Below are 22,933 nucleotides of genomic sequence, written 5' to 3' on the forward strand. Positions count from 1 at the left end.
TACTGCAAAGCATCAAAGACAACTTATGTTCTAAAAAAGCCCTAACAATGAATGAGATGGTGTCCTTGAGTAGCTTCTACTTACCTATTCTTTACACAAACTTTGTTTAAAATGAAAGCATGCTCGAAACATCCACAAAAACAGTGACATGCAAAGATCTCACTGCAACTCTTAATATGTTTCTCTGTCGAATTCAAGATGTACTTTTAATACCATAAAAAACTTGAATGCCACATTTAAAAAGCCACAGCAGTCATACGTTTAGTTATATTATCCTTTATTATTTTACAATATATTTCAAAAACTTTTACAGATGCCTTAAACTGTTCTACAAGAGCTGCAATACTGTCATAAAAGCACACCTACAGACCGAATGCACAAACAAACTGTAATACCTACTGGTATTGAACCATTAATGTCCAAAGGGTGTAGTCTTTTAGTAAATAGATGTGCAGCAATGCAAATGCAAACAGATGTTAACGCAGAAAAGAACAAACTCTGCATTCATGGCTATAGAACAGAGGGCTTTTCAAACACATTTGGTACTGTAACATTCTAGACAGCAATATGAGTAATATTACATATTTAAAGCAATACATGCCCTGAAAAGCCTGTATTTTCAATCTGTGCGTGTAAACCTGAATCAAAAATAAACTAGTTATATTAAAAAACATGAGACACTTAGTCTGCCAACAAGCTTTCCTTTCTTTTTTGTCCTAGAATGACAATTAACTTGGGTGGGTGAACTCTGATCTGTGTTATTATTTTACATCATCGTTTCCTCTGCATTTCTGTAGTATTTTTCTGTAGTATTATGACAGCCTGTGAATTTCCTTTTATTCCTTGTGCAAAGGCACACAGGAATTAACTTCGATGCATTAAAACTCTTGTTAATATTACAGCAAATACGTTACCACAAAAAAAAGCATCAGATAATGAGGTTTATAATGTTATTTATAGTCCTCAGCTGTATTCCTTTAGTACAACAAAGCAGTGGCACTGCAGTTTTCAAGCACTGTGTGTAGAATACTCTCAGGCACACAGTGTTAACTAACAGCTCAGGTCCATCCTATTCTCTACCTACTGAAGTTTTGCTTTTATTATCACTTCTGGTCACAGAAATTATCAAGACATCTTTAAACCTATGCTGTCTGTAAGTAACAAGGTAAAGCCAACACGTTTTTAAGCCTGTCCAAGCTCACATACTTTCATGGGAATCTCATGAAAGACATAAGGAGAGAACAGTAATTATTTAGCAGATCTGTTAGGTAAAAAAAAAAATAAAAAGGATTAAAGCCTAAATTTGAGTGGCACTGTGGCAAAAGAGGCATTCAGTTCTGCTTTACTCTTCAAATTCATAAAGTTTCAGTTACCATTAAATATTTCTTAACAGTGAACACCATTTCTTAATCAAATAGTTTACATTCCTCTATTCTCTTCAGACAGAGCTGCAATGGGCTGTCACTACCTTAGACCAGAGCTTTTTTTGCTACAGTCTTCCCAACTAGCCTGAACAGCAGTCAGTGGTATTTGTTAGTTATATACATGAGTCAGTCACACCCATCATTACAAATATGTTCTAGTTTATTTACTGTACAACGTATGTACACATATTTGTGTTTATTCAATCCCCTTATTTCTTAAGGTCAAGCACTCCGATGGTTAAGGTCAGACTGGAAACAATTTTAATACACATAAAAGGGTTATAAATTTCAAGTCTGTAGTGATTCTAGCTTAATAGCAAAAAAGGGAACATCATGCTCATTCTGTGAACACAGTTGGCAAAAATGAAGGCAAAAAGAGAGGCAGGCTATTCTTTTATCTGGAGTCAAAACCTAGGAATTAAATGAAATTAGTTGAAAGGGATGCAGAAATAAAAAGGGCATTTTATTTCACGTACATCTCGAGCTATTAAGAATTTTCATTCACAGAGGCCCTGAGACTTGAGTTAAATGAATTCTCCCTATCATGTGTTTCATGTGAAGTCAAACTTAAAGCTCTATACACATAAATGTTTGGTATGTAATAGTGGACCCATTTTAAAAAGTGAAGCAATAAAACCTACATGAAAAACAAATGAAAGAACGACTTGATTGGAGGCCTCTGTCCTCTGACCCCTGCCCTACCAGGCTAAACGTCCAATAAAATGTAAAATGCAGCATACATTTGCGTAATCTAAAATTTCTGTGATAATTTATTGCAAATTGCACTTGGCAGTTCACCACACCAATGGAAAACTGGCCCCCCTGTTGGTTCACACAGTCTTTTAACACCAAATACAAGTCACCAGTAGAAAGATCTGGATAGAAAGTTTGCTGCTGTGCTGAGCCAGCTTGCTGCACCTTCTGGGTGTGACCCAACACGAGACACTGCTTTATCCTGTTCCTTAGTAGGGCTTTCATCTTCTGGCAAATACTCAGGTAGATCTGTATTCTGTTCTACTTCCACTGGAGTATCTTGGAACGGAACTAGCATCTGATAAACCACAAGAGATCAAAATCACGTCAAATGTTGTAACTTAAAATTACAAATGAAAGTTACGTATCATGATGACAGGCATGCACGCTGTGAGACCCCCCTACTTCCCAGCCCTCCCTTACAGCAAGTCCATCAATGGATGCATCTGGAACCTACCATGCTTACAAGACACACAAGAAAAACTTTTACTTAATGTGAAAGAAAAATATAAATTGAAAGGACGTTGCCCTATTACTATGGTTGTGAAATAAAAACACACTTCACACTTTAGCAACTGCTGCCAAAAAGTTTCAGTCTGATTCTTTTCATATCAGGAAAACCTATCATTAAGACAAGAAACAGTTAGTGTTCCTGTCATCCTCCCAAACAATTCCATTGTAAATTCCACAAAACCATTCCACGGATATATGTCCTAACACAGGACACTCTTTATTCATCTTAAACTGTATGGGTAGTAGTCCCACTTAAAAATTTTGCCTGACATGAAGTGTTATAGACACAGTGCATCAGGTATTAAGAGACACAGGCAAACTCAAACTGGTGTTTAGAAAGATGCAAATCCTACCTCTTCACCACTTTCACTTTTTACAACTTGCTGTGCCTTCATAACTTTGGTTGATGCAATTGCTGTTGCCAAAGCCTAGAACAAGTACAGAGAAAAAGCAAGAGCTCAGTAGGACAGAAATGCAGTAACGTGAGGATCTTGAGAGTTACTGAGCACTTACCTCTGCTTTTAAGTCTGAGCGAATTCGGACCACACATCTTTGAACAGCCATTTGAAACGTAAAACTAATAACACCTTTAATTTTCAACAAAGCTTCTTCACAAAGATTCCTTCGAGACTAGGGAAAAAAAAAGAAAAGCCCCACAAATAAAATACTTGCATAGTACACCATGTGAAAATGCTAACAATTAGTTAGGAATTAGGAATTCCTGTACATCTGAAGGCAGGTGGTTACTCAACAGCAATTTTGTAAAACAGAAACTAAGACTTACATTTTAGTGCACAAATATTAGGCTGTCTTGCAACGACAACAACAACAAAAAAATGCTTACACTTTAGAAGTCAAAGAAGGATGGAATCAACTGTAAATAATTAGAGGAAAGTGCTGAAAAGCAAAGAATGTTTTTCTCCGTATGATCAGCTAAACAGTCCCCTCTGGTTAAGTTCTGATTGACTGAAGTGCTCATTGATGAGTAGTTAGTGTTTAAGTTGCTATTTATCAGACACCTTGCATCCATACTGACTGAATGCATCAAAGCAGCTGTTGTATCTTGCAGCTGCTTCATCTGTGGCAGCTCATGGACATCGCAGCACAACATAAGCTTAACTCCTATTTCAAAGGGAAAACATTTGGCTGATAACCCACAGAATGTTATGTTTAAAACAAGTGACATCACCTCCTGTGCCGTAACATTACATTGACCTATACTAGTTGCACCTTTTCTGTTTTATCCTCTCTTTTTTCTTTCCTTTTAGTATTTGCATGACAGGATGCTTGTAGCAAAAGGGAGTAAAATACATTTGGAGAGACTGTTAGCACAGAAAGGGAAAAAAGAAAAGATGGAAGGTACTAGGAATACACTGACAACATTACATAGGTTCAAAATAATGATGTCTTTGACTTTCAGTCCAAGTTTCTGCAATATTTTAAATAAGTAATTTCAAAGCACATTGTTAGTTATCAAATAACTAGCTGGGACAGTTTCATACATAAAAAGTAAATTAAATTATTTTATTCTCTGGAAGAGCTGACTGAAGCAGTTTGTTGTCAGCAGTTTTTGTATTTGAAACAATTCATTGGCATAAGTTCGTGTGTATTGAAACAGTTAACATTTCTGACCATTTAAAAAAACTAACATTGACAGATAGGCTGCGCTTATTATACACACAAAATATCTGATACAAAGACAATAGGCTACCTTCCATGAGTGGAAGTCAAAACTACTTTGGACATAAGAATGAAGTAATTTGCATTTTGTTAGCTTAAATAAACAACTCATGACCATATCGGTATATAGCAATTCTGGACAGAATTTCGCTTTTTACTCTGAGATCTCAAGTTTACTCCCAGGCACCTCAGTTCAATTCGAAACCAGGCTTCAGCAATCAGGTAGCTGGTCTTAAAGATACTTCATAAGGACAAAAAACTTACCAACATCCTTACAGAACCCTTAGAAAGCTGGTAGCTTGGCATCCTCCAGCCTTGCTGCCCAAATGTCTTTTGCAAGTATGTCTGACTATGGCAATCGGGCACAAACCCCAGCAGTACACGGCAAACCATCTTTCTGTACGGTACTTCTGATACACGGGCACAGGGTACGACAGGTGAAGGTTTTAGGAGGTTATTTTCTTGCAGATACTTTTTATGTAAAGAGACTGATATAGGGCCAACTTCTGCGTCCAAATACTTTGAGCAACTCTGGACCATGTGGTAATTCTGAAGACTAAGAAAAGCCAGCTGACAGGGCAGCAAAATGATCACACCCTAATAAGTCCTACTAAAATCTGCAGACCAGAAAACTCGCTGAAGGGTACACCACAGACTCCTGAAGTACTGCCTCATTTTTTTCTTTTTTAAAACTTACAATCAAATATGATAATTAGATCTTAAAAACATTTTACCCCACACTAAACAACAACAAACCTTTCCCCTCCCTTCCTGAAGTGAGGTTTAAAAATCCACAAGCAATTGTAGGATTTGCAATCTTCCCTAAGAGAAGTTTTTTTTTGCTTCAAATCTAAATGACTAAAAAAAATCACACAGGTAACTGAGAACACAGTATTTACAGCCCTGCATTTATTTATTGTGCCTTCTAACACTCATATGTCCCACCTAACACTCTTTGCTAGTTAAGTTGGGAATAAACTGCTTTTACTGTTCACATCCTTCATTCTCAAAATCTCAACTCATTCTGACATTTTAAACAGCACTATAGGGATGTTTAACTGCTGGATGGGCACCTGGAGTACCACTAGCATTTCTTTAATCAACTGATGAAATACAGAGCTATTTACACTAGCTGTCTCCAGCTAGCACACAGTTAGATTTTTCTTTTCTTCAACAATGAGCTAAGAAAACATGCTGGTGTGCTCTAGGCAACTACAGAAGCCTTCAGTTTTACTCTCTGGATCTGAATATCTAAATACCCTACATTTTTTCAGAATAGCAGTGAGTACCTTTGTCTCAACACTTAAAATATAAAACTCTACAAATCTGGCTAGGTTCCATTTGTAAAAGGGCACACAAAAATTCTTTTAAGATGGAATCGAGCTATAACCAGTACATCTAAACTCACAGTAGAAGCAGATGAAATTTCTTTCTTGGAGAGACCTATGAACAAATAAACCAATTACAAGCTTAAGAACAAAACAAAACAAAGAACACAATTAAGAGAAAAAGGAAAAAAAAACACTGAGACAACTGATTGGACTGGATTAAAAGAACACTTCAAAGTACAAAAGCCAATGCAGTTGACAAGGCACAGTCTTTCTAGGCAGAGCAAGTGGTGGAAAGACAAAACTGTAAAAAATATTTACTCTGCATAAAGTGAGTTAGAACAGCATGTTATTTCTAAAGGAATTAACTATGGTCTTACGAAAACAGTACGACGGGCATGCTGTTGATAAAGTGGGCTTGTGGACAGGCTTACTTGGCAAAATGTAAAGCAACAAAGCAAAGGATCAGGTTTGATCATTTAAAATGGGTACAAAACTGAAGATAGAGAGTCCGGAGGGCACTTGTGGATAACATGCTTAAACAGCCTACATGCTGTTTGGCAGCCGTAAAAAGGCAAACATGGCCCTGGGGTGTTATCTACAGGGGTACGGTAGATAAATCCGTAGAAGTTATTCTGACATTACATAAAGACTCAGTGAGACCTCATTAACTCAAATGCCATTCTGGTCACTACAGTAGAAAAGATCTCACAGACAATGAAAAGATGCAGCAAAACCAACTCAAAGAAAACCTAGTGTTTCCAAATTAAGGGTAATAAAAGAACAGCAACTGAAATCTCTCATAACTGAAACTTTTTTTTTTTTAATTTAACAGACTGGTACAACCACAAAATATGAAGTGAAACTGCTGAAGGTACCTTGTTTATTCCACTCATTCTTGAAAAATAAAAGAAAATTAGGAGAGGTAGAAATAAACTAGTTTTTAGAGAAGCTAAACATAAAGGAAACTTGCCTTCAAAATATCTTTAGATACTGAGTAAACTCAGTTTATGCAAGAATTTATATAAATTTTGTGGTTCAAAACACAATTCACATAAATTGCTGACAACTGATGATGCCACACGCAAGTAGCCTGAACACATGATTTGTGTGTGCAGAAGACATCTCAGTACAGCATGCCTTATTTACACAAGTGCTGAAGGTTTCCTTACCGAGTCATCAAGGCCATCTATATGTAAAACCACTGTCTTGGCACGTTTATTTGTGCTGCCAAGGAAAAACTGTGCTTTCCGTCGACGATAATTCATCTCATTCACATTGTCCATGTCTGACGTGTTGGACGACTGAAGGATGTCATAAACTTCAGAAGCCAAAAGTTTAGTCTCTCCTGGTGTAGTGGTCCTGAAAGAAAAGGGGATTAAGATTTGTAAAGAATTATTTTTACATTAGTGTTCCACCTACCACTTATGTACCACTCCAGCTACAGAAATACAGTTACACAGTAAATACATAGCAAAAAAATTAACATATTACATTACATTATTACATTACATTATCATTACATAATAATAAATATTTCTCTATAGAACTGTAACCTTGACAAATGTTTTCTTCTCAAAAATTACTGAGCAACAACAGCAAAGCAGAATCCCACATTTTCCTAAAGAATGGAAAGGGTATTTCTGACTAGGCTAAAATTTGTAATATGAACTAAATGGTAGTATTTTTCAGATAGAAAAAAAATCCAGGTAGGAAGTTGAACATATATTAATTTCCTATGATTAATGAAAACTAATTTTAATAAAGTACTAATATAAATCCATTGTCCAAATTCAACCCTGCATTAATTATACCAGTGATTTAAACCTATGTGCAGAAACAAAATTATTGTAGCATGAGCTTGCAATTAACCTTAAAATGATGAATCAGAGCTTTACTGCTTTGTTTAGCAAACACCAAGTAATTACCAAGTATCTTTAGAATTACAGAAACAAGTGCTGAAAACTCAAAGACTTCAACTTGATCCTTATTAGATAAAGTAGTAGAATAGATGATGAAGTTTAACATCAAAGCCATGCAAGTTGATGTCTTGAGGTGGTAATAAAATAGCTTGTGTAGAAGAAGTGATATCTTATCAAGACACCAAGAAATTTATCTATCCATTAGTTTTGGCAAATTCTCTCAACCCACAAAAAAATCCTGTTAATATCAAGCGAGTTGCAATACTGGGCTTCTATTTTTAACATTAAAAAATAATAATGAAGCAGTTAACTAAGCACATTATTGAAATTTCACTATCTCACCTACAGCACCCACTAACAGTTGGCAAGAGTTTTTGTTTGAATACAATTGTGCTATTGCATCCTGGAACGTAAAAAAAATCATAAAGAAATGAGAAAAATATACCTAATAATGTCTATAATATGTATATACACACATGCACACATATTTGCATACATACACAAGAAATTAATGTTGCCAATACGGCAGTAAATATAAAATATTCAAGTGTCTAAAAGTCAAAAATCAACAGTGAATTTCACACATTTTATACTCCTAATGTTATAGTTGGTGCCATTTTTGGAAGAGTAATAACATGATTAATTGCACTATTTACACAACTTGTTGATTTGAAAGCACAAATTTTAATCCACCCTTATTTGATAGCATTCTAAGTTATTCCTAGAACAAGTCTACAGAGTTAAATATATGCGTACAAACTTAAAAACCACTCATATTGCTTTCTGTATTTTAATAGAGGATTATCACATCTTACCACTAGGTTACAGATGATAAACTAGTTAATCCTTTTACATTTTAAAAAAATAAGTCCCAAACACAAGACTACTTTTATATAAAAGAGAATCTGAAGCATTATGAAAGTCAGACACTACGCTACAAGGGTAAGAATGATGGGTGTGGAATAAGAATATCAGATTGCAAGACAATCAAAAAAAAAGGTGTAAGTCTAAGTTTTCTGGTGTAGTAAAGCAGTATTATATATTCGGTAACTTAGTTAAAACAAAGATGGACAAAATCCCACACATAGCCTTTATAATTGTGTACTTGTAAAATGAATGAATACAAGTTTTGCATCAATCTGTTAGACGTTCATTAAAGCAATTTATACAACAGCTACAAAAAATAGAAACCTTAATATCTCTCAGAAAAACATCCGTCTGTAAATAAACAAGTATAATAAATCCTCCCTATTCTAAAGCCAAGCTGATGTGCAACATTGGCTATTTTTATACACTATATTTGTAACAAAACAACAAAGCTACGTGCAAAATTAAAAAAAAAAAAAAATAGTAGTAGAATAGTGGAAATTTCCAAAAAGAAAAAATAGAATAACACTTGGGCTGTGATTTAGTTCCTTGAAATGAGAAAAAAATAACCTTAAGAGGTGATCATTCTTAAGGCCCTCCCATCAAGTGTGCTTCAGCAGTTTCAGATACCTCCGTTCATAGCTGCGTGACCCAGCCTCCCGCCACTGTCAGAGCAGCAGAAGGGAATTCCTGCTCGTCTTTCCACCACCCTTGTGCACACTTTGGTACAGCACTTCATTCACCAAAGAAGGTGCAGGAACCTACTACGGAGTCAGTATGCAGTGACCAGTGCTGCCCTGGCCCCGCTAGGGAAATGGGAAAAGTCTCTAGTTAAAGAAAGACTAAGAGTTGGCTACCACCATTCTCACAGGCAGTAACATCTTACATTACTTCAGCAAGATTTAGAAGATGCCTGTCAGAAACCCAGACCTTTAATTTTAACTGTCTTCTTGAATTCCTGTCATCCTAGACTGCTGTCTGTCCTTCCACTATGTTCACTCAAGGCTGGCTCTGTAAGTAAGACGGACACAGAATCCAAGTGACATGTGCTCTATCTGTGAGAAGAGGATATAGGAAACATTTGCCATTTTCTATGAAATCAAAAATAACTTTGTAAACATGGTCCAAGTTTTTAATGTAAGATATTTTAAAATCAGGACTTAGTATTTTAAAAAAAGGGCTTAAACGAGATCATTAACAGCCACAACACCAAAGGTACATGCCATGTGCGTAGAGTATGCATGCTCAGAAAGAATGGCAAGCAGTAGCATATAGCATTATGATTGTATCATCAGCATGTGATCTAAGTACACACACAGCATCATAAGGGAGAGCAGAATGGCCCCAGTGGCCTTCCTGGAATAACTGTATCTGATGTAAACAGAATTACAACTTTGTTACTTTAGAAGTACAAAGGCTGAAAAATACTAATATAATGGAGTGGATTTTCCCCTTTTGGAGAAAGACAAGATACAAATATGTTTGTTTATATACTTTTACATATGCGTGTGTGTGTAAAAGACCACCCTACCCTTTTTAAACCCATAATTTAGTATATACATAGCTTATATAAACATACGTACGTATATACACATGCACCCCTGAATCAGGGGAAACAGATGCAACCATAACCCTGCTCAAAGTACAGCATATCCCGTGAAAAAGCCATTATGTGGATTTCCTTAGTGGCATACATTGTGCTCCAATGACACATTATCTAAACAAATAACCGAAATACTATAATTTCATTAGAATGTTCCTACTGAGTTTGTAACCCAGAGGCAGAAGGTTTTCAAATTAAAGAGGATATCTTTGTTTGCCAGAGGTTCAACGACATCCCAGATTCTATCAAAAAGACTTGTCATGTAATTCCAAACATAAGAGTCTCACATCTACAATGCTGCTGCTTTTGGTGCTCACTTTGTCCACTACCCATAAGACGAAGTTAACATCCATGAGATTTCAAGGCTCTCAATCATCTTTGAACGCTCACTGCAATTGGGAGAGGTGCTCAGGGACTGAAGCAGACGTCATATCTATCTTTAACAGGGGCAAGCAGGAGGACCCAGGGAACTACAGGTTGGCCAGTCTCACCTCATTCCCTGGGAAGTTAAACAGAGCAACTAATTCTGGAAACCATTTCCAGGCACATGAAGGTGATCAGGAGCAGTCAGCGTGGATTCACCAAGGGGAAGTTATACTTGGCCCAGAGGGTGGTGATCGATCGCTGCAGGCCTGCAAAGTCTGCACGCCACTCACTAGCAGCGTACCCCAGGGTACACAGTAGGTCTAATCATGTTCAACATCTTCCTTGATTGTCTGGATGATGGGGTAAGTGCACCCTCAGCAAGTTTGCAGATGACACAAACCTGAGGGGAGTGGCTGACTCACCAAATGGTTGTGCTGCCACCCAGAGGGGCCTGGGCAGACTGGAGAAACGGGCTGACAGGAACCACGTGAAGCTCAGCAAGATGTGGAGTCCTGCACCTGGGAAGGAACAACCCCAGGCATCAATACATGCAGGGGGTCACCCAGCTGGAAAGCAGCTTGGTAGGAAAGGCCCTGGTGGACACCAACTTGAACACCAGCCAGCAATGTGCACTTGGTACAAAGTACACTAAAGGTACCCTGGGCTGTGTTAGGCAAAGTACTGTTAGCAGGTCAAGGGAGGTGATTGATCCCCGCTACTCTGCACTGCTGAGACTGCACTTGCGGTGCTGTGTCCAGGTACACCTTGAGCTGGGACTAGAGAAGGCTCGGGGTGATTTTATCTATCAATTTAATCAATTGATTTATCAATTTCAATTTTAAAATACATTTTAGCAATATATTTTATTAATGTACACAGACATTTGAAGGTAGGACGCAATGAAGATGGAGCCAGGCTCTTTTCAGTGGTGCCTTGTGACAGGACAAGATGCAATGGGCACAAACTGAAACACAGAGAGGCTGTGGAGTCTCTCTCCATGAAGATCTTCAAAAGCCACCTGGACATGGTCCTGGGCAACCTGCTCTGGGTTGCCCTGCTTGAGCAGAGGTTTGGACCAGATGGCTCCAGAGGTCCCTTCCCACCTCCACCATTCTGTGATTCTGTGAACACATTTACAAAGAGTTCAGCTGAATTCCATATTAAATGACCTACTCATAAACATCTCAAGTCAACTGAAGTGAAAACAACTCAAGTTTAACTTGTGCTTTTATTACAGAAAAATCTTATGCATGTCAGTGATAATGTAACAAAGGATTGAATGCAACAGTTTTTCTTCAAAATACTACTTTGAGAGATTTCATTTCCCATATGACCGAAGAACCTTTCCAAAAAGTTCAGGAAAACACGTGGTCACATAGAAGTATTTTCATTTATCCCTAATCCTTTTAATACATTCAGCATAGTGCTAATGTTTTTCCCTGGAATTCTAAGTAATAATTTCAGCCATCACTTTACTTCTAAAATAAACCTCATTCATTGCAGTAAATACAGTATCCTGAATGACAAAAAAAAAAAAAAAGCACAAACAAGAATTTAATGGAATGGCAAGATTTCCATCCAAATTCGTTGGGTAAATATGGCTGTATTAGAAACCTTCGAGCATATAATTGGTAGAGATCAAGTGATTACATTAGGGTTAAAAATGGCTAAAATTGATATTCAAAACAACTATGCCACTAAGGCCATTGATGTATTTATTTGCAGGTGACCAACTTTCTTTCAGAGTTTGTTCTTCCTATACTCAGGAACAGAAACAGCGTCTTTAGGAACATCTAAAAGGAGTCGTAAATTACAAAGGATTGCTATATTCTGTAAGGAGAGGGAAAAAAAAAAAAAAACAAAAAACACACTAATCCTGGATTCTAGAAGTGAGGCACAATGATTGACGTGGTTTTGATGAAAACTTTGAGCATGAATGACAAGCCTAAAGAAAGAGCATAGTATTAGAGAAAAAGCAATCTGTTTCAAGACAGTTATTTGATCTGGCTGTTTTTCTGACTGTTCTGCTCCAGTGCCAGGGCAGGATTCCTTCTTATCTCCAAGAATGCTGCTCTTTCTTGTGAGCTTTGAGTGCATCCCATGGTATGTTGGTCTCACAAGCATACGGCTGCTCTCCTGACTCGTTCCAGGCAACGGGCAGGCCATTTGAAAACAACTTGAAAAAGAGCATTACTTCAGTGCACGCTTTCTCACAGCCCCAGGAAGGTGCTATTTCCATGCCACCCGTTACAATACATTGCTTGCTCAGTTTCCTCTAGCCCTAAAACACCCAGTAAAGCCCAGATAACATTACACAGCAGCTGACGAGAAGGATTAGGATTACCACCTACTTTCTTAAAAACACATTCTCCAAGAGCAACATCTCAGTACAGCAGTGGGTTAACAATAGGAAATACAATTTATAGGAAAAACACAAGAACCTGAAGGACTGGGCTAGTTTAAAGCGACCCTCTGAGCTGCAGCACTAAGATCCTCTAAATCCAAAAGCAAGCAGCCAGACCGCTTGATGCCTGAGCACAGTTGTGTTACGTGACTTCACCCCAATGGTATCAACAATGTGCTAGCTATGCATCACCTTTATTTACTGCAAAGCTGGCACATCGTGGAAACAAGGCAAGGTCAGGCTGACTTTCCTAGAATGCTTTCCAGACCTGCCAAATGCCTGACACTTTGCAGGTCTTCCAGTCCCTACTCACACTACTGGCCTTGACAATTTGACCAGGAGATACCTAACTGAGAAAAGTTTGGAATAGAAAGAAGATACTTGATGTCTTGAAGTTGATTTTGTACTAAACAAGAGATAAATCACTGACATTGGGAATGAGGACTGCGGTTCCCAGTGCCACTTCAAGCTTGGTACAAGTGATATGCCTGCTGACCTTAGAAATTTGAAGAAATCCGATGTAAACATTGGGATATTCTCAAGACTGCTAAAAACCAAACCCAAACCCCAAGTATTAAATGCAAATTTTAAATCTGAGTAAAATCACAGTACAGTTCCATTAGCTAATCAGTGACTGTGACATAATCTTAAACATTTAGCAGACAGAATAATTATCTGGTGCTTAGATCATTTCCTTAATTCATTCTATTGTTCTCTGATCACAAGAAGAGAACCTTCAAGAATGGGATAACAGATTTGAACATATGCCATATGCTTGACCCAGCTATTCATCCAATTTTGTTTAACTCTTGCTATTTATATGCTAAATGGAGGATCAACTTTTGATCTTCCACAGCTTGCTATCTACCATATGGACATATTCTCCATCTCAAAAAAAAAAAAATCAAGGCCTGTTACTCAACTAAACTCAAAAGGCTTCAGAATAGCATTTGCTAGACAAGAGTCTGCACAACAGACACAAACTCCATGCTGAATTTCACAGTAGCTAGTTCTAACATCTTGCCTGCTAATGAACAGTAATCATTTAATGGATTTATATGGCAGAAATCATGTTCATTATACGACTTCAGCAAATTGCACTGGGGTTAAAAAAAATCTTAAGTGTAACATTGCTTTCTGCTCCTTTCTGGTGTAAGATATCAGATACTGGAATTAAAAAGGCAATCTCCCTGTAATAATGCTGTAGGCAGGAATATTGGTAGTGCTGGCTTTAGGCTTTGTAATGAGGATTTCAGGGAGATGAAGGAAGCCAAATACCATTTGTACTATCAACACTTTAATGCCATTATGTATGTCACAATAATATACAGCGATAGTACATCACTATCTGGAAAATACTAAAATATCTTCAAAACATTTATTTTGACAAGTAAGCCTCATCTGTTTCTTTCCTTGAAGTCTAAAGGAGAAAGCGAAAAAAAGCAGAGGGGCTGCAAATTTACAGATAAGGTTGCCCTAAACATAACCTCTATAAACAATAAGAGTTAAAATAGAGCACCAACCTGTAGCAGAGGGAAAAAAATATAGGCTTAGTCTGTACAGGCCTATCTGCACAGAAGTTCTGGTTTTGATGCATTCGCCAATATAGTTAAGATTCAGCTATCCAGCAGAACCTTGAAGTAGGTAACTAAAAAATTCTATAAGCAAAAACCATTTAGATATCTTGTTTTCATACTAAAACTACTTGTTTGCAATGGATTCTTTTTTTTATATATATTAAAGCAAGCATATATATATTAAAGCAAGCATATATATATTAAAGCAAGCATATATATATATTAGCAGCTTCACTGCTAGCCAAAAGGACAGCACTCATGCAAAAGAGTTTGAAACATTCATCAAGATTAAAAAAATAAGTTTTGTTACCTTCATGAGGTACTATGTAATTACAGAATATGATAATTTTAATTTATTGCACAGGACTGCCCACTTGCAAAATAAGACAGAAATACTGCAAAACAAGTGCAAAAACACATTCCTGAATAGAAATGTGCCTAATTCAGAATAACATACTCACTTTGCATTCATTGTTCCAGAGTAAAATTCCCTTTCTTTCGAAATAATAGCTCCATTCAAAAACTGCTAATGAAGAATATTTCACAGCAACTTTTTTTAAAAATTAATCTCCCTTTGTAATACATGCATGAAACTATACAAGTTCTCATCACACACCACAAACTGTGTTCCTTGCTTGAACAACGTTCAGGAAAAATAAGGTAATCCAGATCTCGTTTAACAGAAATCGGCCTTTTTTTTTTTTTTTTTGAGACACTTCACACGAAGGTCAAAAGCCAGGGACAAGCATCACCGGTGGACGTGCTCAGTGTAATCCAAAAGTAGACATATGACACTGGCAAGAAAAGATGAGAAACCTCTCAGAGGTATCTATGAATTGCCTTTTCAAAGACAAATGGCTCTAGCCTACAATACTGTCAATCCACACCTGCAATAAGTATTAAATACTTCACAACAGTTTGCACATTTCATTTCAAAGCATCTCTGCTTTTTATTTTAGTGAGCTGTCAGAAGAAGTGAGTGTATCATTGAAGAACCTACCTCAGCACTTTTTCTTGTGAACTCCAAAGGTCACTGTTTCTGAAATATCTGAACAACATCTGACTAGCTGACTACAAGGTTTGAGTGTAAAGACACCTTGCGTTGCCACTATTCCCATCTCTTTTGCCAACTCACATAAAATCTTTTCCCTGCCACCTCAGTACTCAATCCCACCACAAAAAGAGAATACAGTTTTCTTTTGGCATGCCATGCCAGGCAAGTCTTGATGCACCCAATTCAGCATGGGCGATTTTTTTCTTGCCACACAGTAAACAATTTGTTAAATGCCAATTCAGATTGCATTAACATATCATAACTATTGTGACACTCTGTAAATCATTTCATTTTTTAATAATCAAAACCATAATGCACTCAGAGGCCATTCTTTGTTTTAATACCAAAGTCTGCAGAAAAAAATAGGAATTTAAAACACCTTTAGCTCACGCTACTCAAAAAAACTTTCTGCTCTGGACAGTTTCTAAATAAAGAAGAAGGTGGCTAAGAGGCTAAGACATGGAGCACAAAAAGATTTCAAATATATATGTATTTATTAATTTCTATTTCACACTTTTTTGCAGTGTTTCAAAGTGTTTTTTTTTTATTCTGCAATATTCTTCAAAATATTTCTTGCCTATAAAGAAAATTTACTAGCTCATTTTCAAACTTCCCATCTGATTTCTTCATTTCTAAATCCAAAGCACTCAAAGCAGTTATGATTGTTGCCTTCTCTTTGTCAAAAACAAACACTGAAGTACAGACCCTGAATTACACTGAGACAGATCAGACGATGAAAAGCCACACAACCAACAGTCCTGATGCTCGTGCAAGTGGAAGGTTATATGGTAGAGGCAGTAGTTTGTAAAGCAGAAATTCAAACAAAACTGTATTACTAAGTGTAGTCAGTAATAATGGGAACATCATAATGAGCATTATAGAAAAGCACATGACAATGAAAAAAATACAAACACAAAAAGCCAAGTTTAGGGTCTGACAACAACTGAAGTGATTAGAGTACAGATAGTACTGATCATACAATGTCCACCAAGTAAAAAACAGGTTAGGTACAAGAACAAATCATAACTTTGTAATAACTCTGACTACAGAGAAGTTCGAAGATGAAAGAAACAGAACATTAAAAGCAAAATGATCCAGTTGATCTCACAGGGCACAGAGGAGATCCTTCCATTTGGTCACACTTCTGTATTTTTCTCAGTGACCTACTCCACACACACACACACAAACCCCTTCCCTTAAATTGTCCCTCGAGGTTGAGAACAGCTTCTTAAATGACTGCTAACTTCTATGAATCACCACAAAACATAAACCTCCTGTAGTATTTCAACATTTAAATGACTACTTACATCTGAACTCCTGACAATCAAGTCTGCTTTTACAGATGATACTCATCTATTCAAGCTTTTATACCTTGTTTTCTTGATCATACAAAAAATACTAAGATTCTCCCAGTAAGTCAATTAGGCTATGACTAAAGCTCAAGTTAACACTAATACTTTGAAACAAGGGTTTTTATGTCATTTCATTACTTAATGCTTTTTGTGTTTTATTTGATACCATTTGTCTCTGTGCCTCCATCTGTGTGTTGAGTTTGTGACTTCCTATGCCTTTCACAATGCTAAATATACTAAAAGAACACACAAAAAAAGTCTTCAAACATTTTAAAAATTACTGAACTCTCATTACTTTGTAATGACCCACAATCAAAAAGAGCAGTAACTTTTACTGTATACATGCCTTAGTGATGTAGGTAGCCTATGACATTGAACCCATCCTCCCCTCCACCTTGCTACTCCCTCCAAATAATACATAATCTCCGAACACCAGGAAGCTGTTTGACAGACAAATGGAGCATTCAGCTACTTAGAACAAGTAATACAGTATATGTAAAGAAGACATTGATGTTGCTTATATTCCCTAATATTTCATGATTTATTTTTTTTTGAGACACTTTTCCAAAAATAACTTCAAAAAAGAAAATATTTCTGAAACTTAAGATGAACAAAATATGTAATAAAAACTTTCCTTAAAGAAACTAGGCACGGAGGAATGGGATATTTAGCCATTTTGCTTAACAATGCTGAATAAAGCAGCCTGCAGACGCCCTCCTGCTGTGACCATCTATTATTAACAAGCACATTGTTACAGCACTGAATAGACTGGAACCCCACAGCCCAACGAGATGCCCCAAATGTCATTTAACAGAAGCACTCAACTTCTAGTAGACAAAATATAACAAAGTAGGTAAAGTAGGCTTGGAAAGATAACAGGGAAGTTAATATGGCATAGAGTCTATTTCTAGGTCAGGAATTTAAGGTCCAGGTGGTACACTGTAAATCATTTCTGAACACAACATTTTTGTAACCTTATGCTCAAGGAATATTTAAGACATGATAACCATGTATTCCAGAGAAAAACACAACTTCTCAACATCAGAAGTATGGTACAGTACAAAAATAACCATGCATCAGAATCAGGTTTCCCATTACCCAATCCTTAGCCATTTCTCCATTTTGATGTTAAAAAAACACACCACACATACCAAGGACTACAAAACTACCAATTCATGTACAGAAAAATATCTGTACAATCTGTAAAAAGCTATTTGTCTCATTTTCATACCAAAATGTAAGTGTTCCAGTCAATAGCATAAATACATAAATGTAGTAAATGTGAAAAGTTGACAGTTTTAGCTGTATTTTACACAAAGTATTACCTTGTGGCCCGTTACATGGCAACATCTCCTCCATCATCATACATCCGTGTAAATATGTAATTTGCTTTCTTGCTAATTAATACATGGCCTTTGCCCTGCCTTCCCCCAGTCATTCTTCCTTTCCCACAAAGGAGACAAAGAAGTATGTCAGACAACAAAAACAGCAAAGCTACTGTGACACTACATCCCTACTGCTCTCATTTCAGCAAATACTACCTGAAGTACTCTATTGGGAGTTTTTTTTTGTTTTTTGTTTGTCAGACACCATAAATTTAAACTTTGCTGGTTTCAACGAATAATTAAATTTTCAAAAAGTCTAAGTAATTAAGACTACCAAAAATTAAAATTGAGTAAGAAGTCAGCAATTATAGACTGCATGTATTTTACCATATCTGCAAGGGACTCTAATTAAGCACATATTAATTGCCCTAATCTTCTTAGGCAAGTAATAAATTGGAAGAGCTGATTAATGCACTGGATTTAGTTCAGCTTGTTAAATCTGACACCCTGGCAAAGGAAGACTATCTTGAAAAGCTCTTTTAGCTAAGTAATTGGAATTTTACTCTCAGTAATTTGCCGTGCCATAATAAGACCTATTCAGTATATTGACTCCTCGTCTTTTTTTTTTTAGAATACGTTAGTTATATTTAAACAGTACCATTATGCTCCTCATAAAGATTATGAAAAATTATGAACTTTGACCTTTACTGTCCATCAAAACTCACTTTCCCTCTGAACATAAATTGGTGTATTTCCTTGTAGGCTATAAACCCCAATTAATTTTAATTCTAGAAGCAGCTAATAACATTTTATAAAGTCCATACGGACACATTAAGTGCTCCATACAATTCATAAGGCCAGCAACTAAACCAGTTTCAGTATAACCAGTTTTCATAACTGCTAACTATTAAAATACATTGAAACACCATTCTCCGATGAACCTCCAACTCTCCTCTTCTTTTTTATCTATTTACACAAACACACTCAATCACCTGGCAAGGGAGTGATAAACATTTTTTGATAGCAACAAAACATGATCAGACATTGAAAAAAAAAATGTTTGGAATCCTCCAGGTAGGGATTTTAAAAGTCTGATTTCTCTCCAACACAGTACTCAAGATTGAAACACTTGAAAGAAAAGATGCATCGAACTTCACCTAAAACTAAGCAGGTGTGGAAGAACAAATCAGAAATCTTCCCTGATCAGACAAAAAAATCAGCAAGTATAGAAGAAAAAAAAATATATTCAAAGTGTCTTGAATGGCTCCTCATATGTCCTAGAAAATGCAGAAGTGTATAAAGCCTTTCAGATAAAGTATCTCAGGGTCATACAAGTTGCAAATCAAGTTCAGTTTGAAAAAACATCCTAAATATATATCACTCCCTTCAAGTTTTTATTCTGTACTCCTCAGAGCTGACACTTCATATTTCTGCTCTAGAGTCTATAAGCTCCAGTCTTTAAATTTAAAATCTGGTACTCTTCTGTTCACAAAACCTAGTATTCATACATCTTGAAAAATCATAGTCATTGTGAGCCTAAAACCTATCCTTTGTTCCTTAAGCGAAATGCAGTCAGCTGACCCTTCATTTTAAGCATCAAAATGATTTTTCACAATTGAGCTATAATAGCTACTGTAAACGAGCATCAAGAAGCTCATCAGAGGATACTAGGGAACTGATAAGCCATGAAACGAGACATGAAGGTGCCTCAAAGAATTACAGTTAAACTGGGATGTCTCTCATAAATATTTCCTGTCTATTTTCTGTGATGCAGTACAGATAGTACTTATCAGATAAACAGGTGGCAGTTTCCACTTTCATTCTAAGCAGTCTTATGAAGGAAATAGTGCTTCATGGTCATGATGAGAAGCCCAAATACGTGCTATGTTTTCCTTCCGTCGGTTGTGCATTACTTGCAACAAAAGGTTCTTGGCCTGACTGAGGCTCTCCTGCACTTTTACGACAAATTCTAATTAGCAAACCTGCATTTTTCCAGTTGGTGACATCAACCATTCAAAATCCTCAATCTGTTAGACTGCCTAAATTCAGGCAGGTTTACACAGCCAGCCAGCAAGAAATTCCACTCCTGACCCTGAGGTCTCAATACCTTCAAGGCTTATAATAAAAAGTCACTCACACATTGAGAGAAGCCCCCAAATTTCAGGATGAACATAACAGATAACAGAAGAGAACTGGAATTCTAAACAAACTATTGGCTTCCTAAGCATAGCATTTGTCAGTTCACTGCTGAACGGTATTACCTTAAGTCTAAAGTATGACAACTACCCAGTACCTTGCCTCCTTGTGCACGCTGCTTGGCAAGATATAACACCACCACTCCGCCCATGACAGAATACAGTCACAGTGCAGTATTAAATGCGGAAAGCAACTGCCTATTATTTAGGTTAGAAAGAAATCAATTAAAGTGAATTGTGAGAGTTAAATGCCCTTGATAAAAGGGCAAAATTCACACCACAGGTTGCATTTAACTCGTCAAGAGCAAAGGGCCCATGACTACAGGTTCTGGTCTGGAAGATGCAGGGCTCCACCTCAACTGTTTAGTAACTGGAAAAGCATAATTCATATTTCAGTATTAACTGTTTGTATTTTTATAAAATGTCATAAAAAAATATCTGAAATACAAATTAAATTGTGAAAATAATGAGAAGACTTTAGATGAGAGCAATGAGCTAGATATGCAGATTCTGGAAAGCAGATAGAATGGAATGAACCAACTGAAGGCAGTAAGACCAAAGCATTTATTACTGCACTTATTAATGATTACTTTCAGTTCAAGCAATTGCAATTTCTGTGAAACTGAAATCACATGAGAAGACAGTCTCCATTTTGTAGAGCAAATGTTAAGGTAGAGACCTTGCATTCTCCCCTACAGACTTTGTAACAAAGAAAACAACCCCAAACCATTGTTTTTTGTGACACAAATAATTTTCATCTATCTTCTCAGCACTTTTTTTTAAGCCATCTTTCTCCGTATTTCTCCAGGCAATACAAAACTTAGTTTCAGCATTTCCTGTCAACATTACAGCCTAAAATCCTGACAAGCACATGACAAAGTCTTGTGTTTGAAGTTGCTATGTATTTAAATTTTCATCATATCACACGTTCCAAATGTTACAAGCATACATATCAAATGCATGTTCTTAATCTTGCCAAAGAGCTTTCTAGAGAAAAAAAAGAACACCTACAAGATTCCCAGTTTTTAACTGACTTATCTCTCTTCTTCTGCAAGTTTCTGAGCTTCACACTCTTTTGGTCCTTGAAATTGAAACATGGAAAAAAATGTTGTTTAAGGAATTTCCATAAAAAAAACTTAAATTCTTTAAACACAAGTTTTAATTATGACTTTTGACTAATATTTGTTAACTACAGAAACTGATAAATACTATTCCCCTTTCACCAGCTTCTTGTGGATTACGTAAAATGCTAAGAAACTGTAGTCAAAATAGACATCTGATCTATACTAAAAGGAAGTTTGGCTGAAACAAACGCTTCTAATACTACCTACATTTTTCAGTTCTTGCTTTTATTACAAAGTAGCAAGCCGAGACTTCTGTATATTTTACTGTAATTGTACCTGTCCTTAAATAGTCAATACTGTAAGACTTAATTCCATTTTTTAATCTACGCTATTAGGAAAACCAATCATTTCAAAAAAGGTATAATTAATATGCTACACTAAGAAATTGAGAACTGGTTGCTTCTGAATTTTAGTCATTCTGTTCATCTTCCTATTTAAGACATTTGTTTTAAATCCTTGTGTTTAGGGTATATGGTGGGTAATAAGATGACATTGTAGCTAAATTTCATGCCAATACATAACATTGTTAGTTTCAGTAGAACTAATGAAGGTTAGAGTTTTAAGCTCTTTTTTTGAATCACATAGAACTTGCAAAGAGACCAGGAAATTTTCCCCTTCAATTTTTCAAGTTCAAATCTTTATACCAGCCGGGTCAAATTTACAATGGGAGGGAAAGAGGACAACAAAACACTACCAAAAAACTGGTAGGGCTATGGGATGAAGGAATTAACAGAATCTATCCTTGGGTTCTCTCCAAAACAAACTTCAAACTTATATACTATGAGGTATACACTAGAGATTCAACTAACATATTAAACATTTGAAAGCTTTCACTTGAACCTCTAGCATACAAGTTCAGTTGTGTTTCATCCTTTTTTAAGTTGTTTTACACATTCTTCTGAAACATATCTCTGTGAAGCAGGTTTTTCTCCTCCCTCCTCACACCTGAAAAGTCTACTTAAGTACACTACCATCAAATTGTGTGTAAACTAATCGCCTGATTACTTGACAGCAAATTTATTTTTTGGTATGACAGACTGATCTCTGCAGGAGTCATTTGTGTTTGTTTGTTTTTCCTAATGATTCATCTTACTTCAACCTAAGTAAGTGCAGACATGTATTATCTCTAGTGTGCATGTATCCATACATCTTCCTGTTTTTAAAAGACTCAATGTCTAATAATCTTAACAAAACCCAACAGTACCACATTTTAAGAGATATAACCCAGTTGACATTTTGTAATTTCCACAAAGAAGTTAGAGACCACTACAAACCTAACTTCTACATCACAACCAAGACATGTTTCCGCAACACAGAACTACAGGTACAAACTTTCAAAACCACATCAAAACAAATAAATTACATATATAATTTCCCTCCAAAAAGTGGGATGCAAAGAACAAGCGTGACAGATGCCAACCATTTACATTAAATAGACCAGGGGGC

The 22,933-nt window shown here is 36.4% G+C and overlaps 1 protein-coding gene across 3 annotated transcripts in view; it reads right to left on the reverse strand.

Annotated features, from left to right (window-relative positions):
* Nucleotides 1-260: 260 nt before the first annotated feature.
* Nucleotides 261-22,933, reverse strand: part of ARMC1 (armadillo repeat containing 1) — a 29,416-nt gene continuing 6,743 nt past the window's right edge. For 2 of the 3 annotated variants that reach the window (XM_035317673.1, XM_035317674.1), the window contains exons 4-7: nucleotides 6,871-7,060; nucleotides 3,204-3,320; nucleotides 3,044-3,118; nucleotides 261-2,475 (exon numbers count right to left, since the gene is read on the reverse strand). In XM_035317673.1, coding sequence (XP_035173564.1) covers nucleotides 2,284-2,475; nucleotides 3,044-3,118; nucleotides 3,204-3,320; nucleotides 6,871-7,060 — 574 coding nt within the window. In that variant the 3' untranslated portion in view covers nucleotides 261-2,283. Of the gene's footprint in view, nucleotides 2,476-3,043; nucleotides 3,119-3,203; nucleotides 3,321-6,870; nucleotides 7,061-11,665; nucleotides 12,633-22,933 lie in introns of those variants that run through there. The other variant, XM_035317675.1, reaches the window with a different exon arrangement.

The sequence above is a fragment of the Oxyura jamaicensis genome, chromosome 2 (genome assembly GCF_011077185.1).
Source record: "Oxyura jamaicensis isolate SHBP4307 breed ruddy duck chromosome 2, BPBGC_Ojam_1.0, whole genome shotgun sequence".
NCBI lineage: Eukaryota > Metazoa > Chordata > Aves > Anseriformes > Anatidae > Oxyura > Oxyura jamaicensis.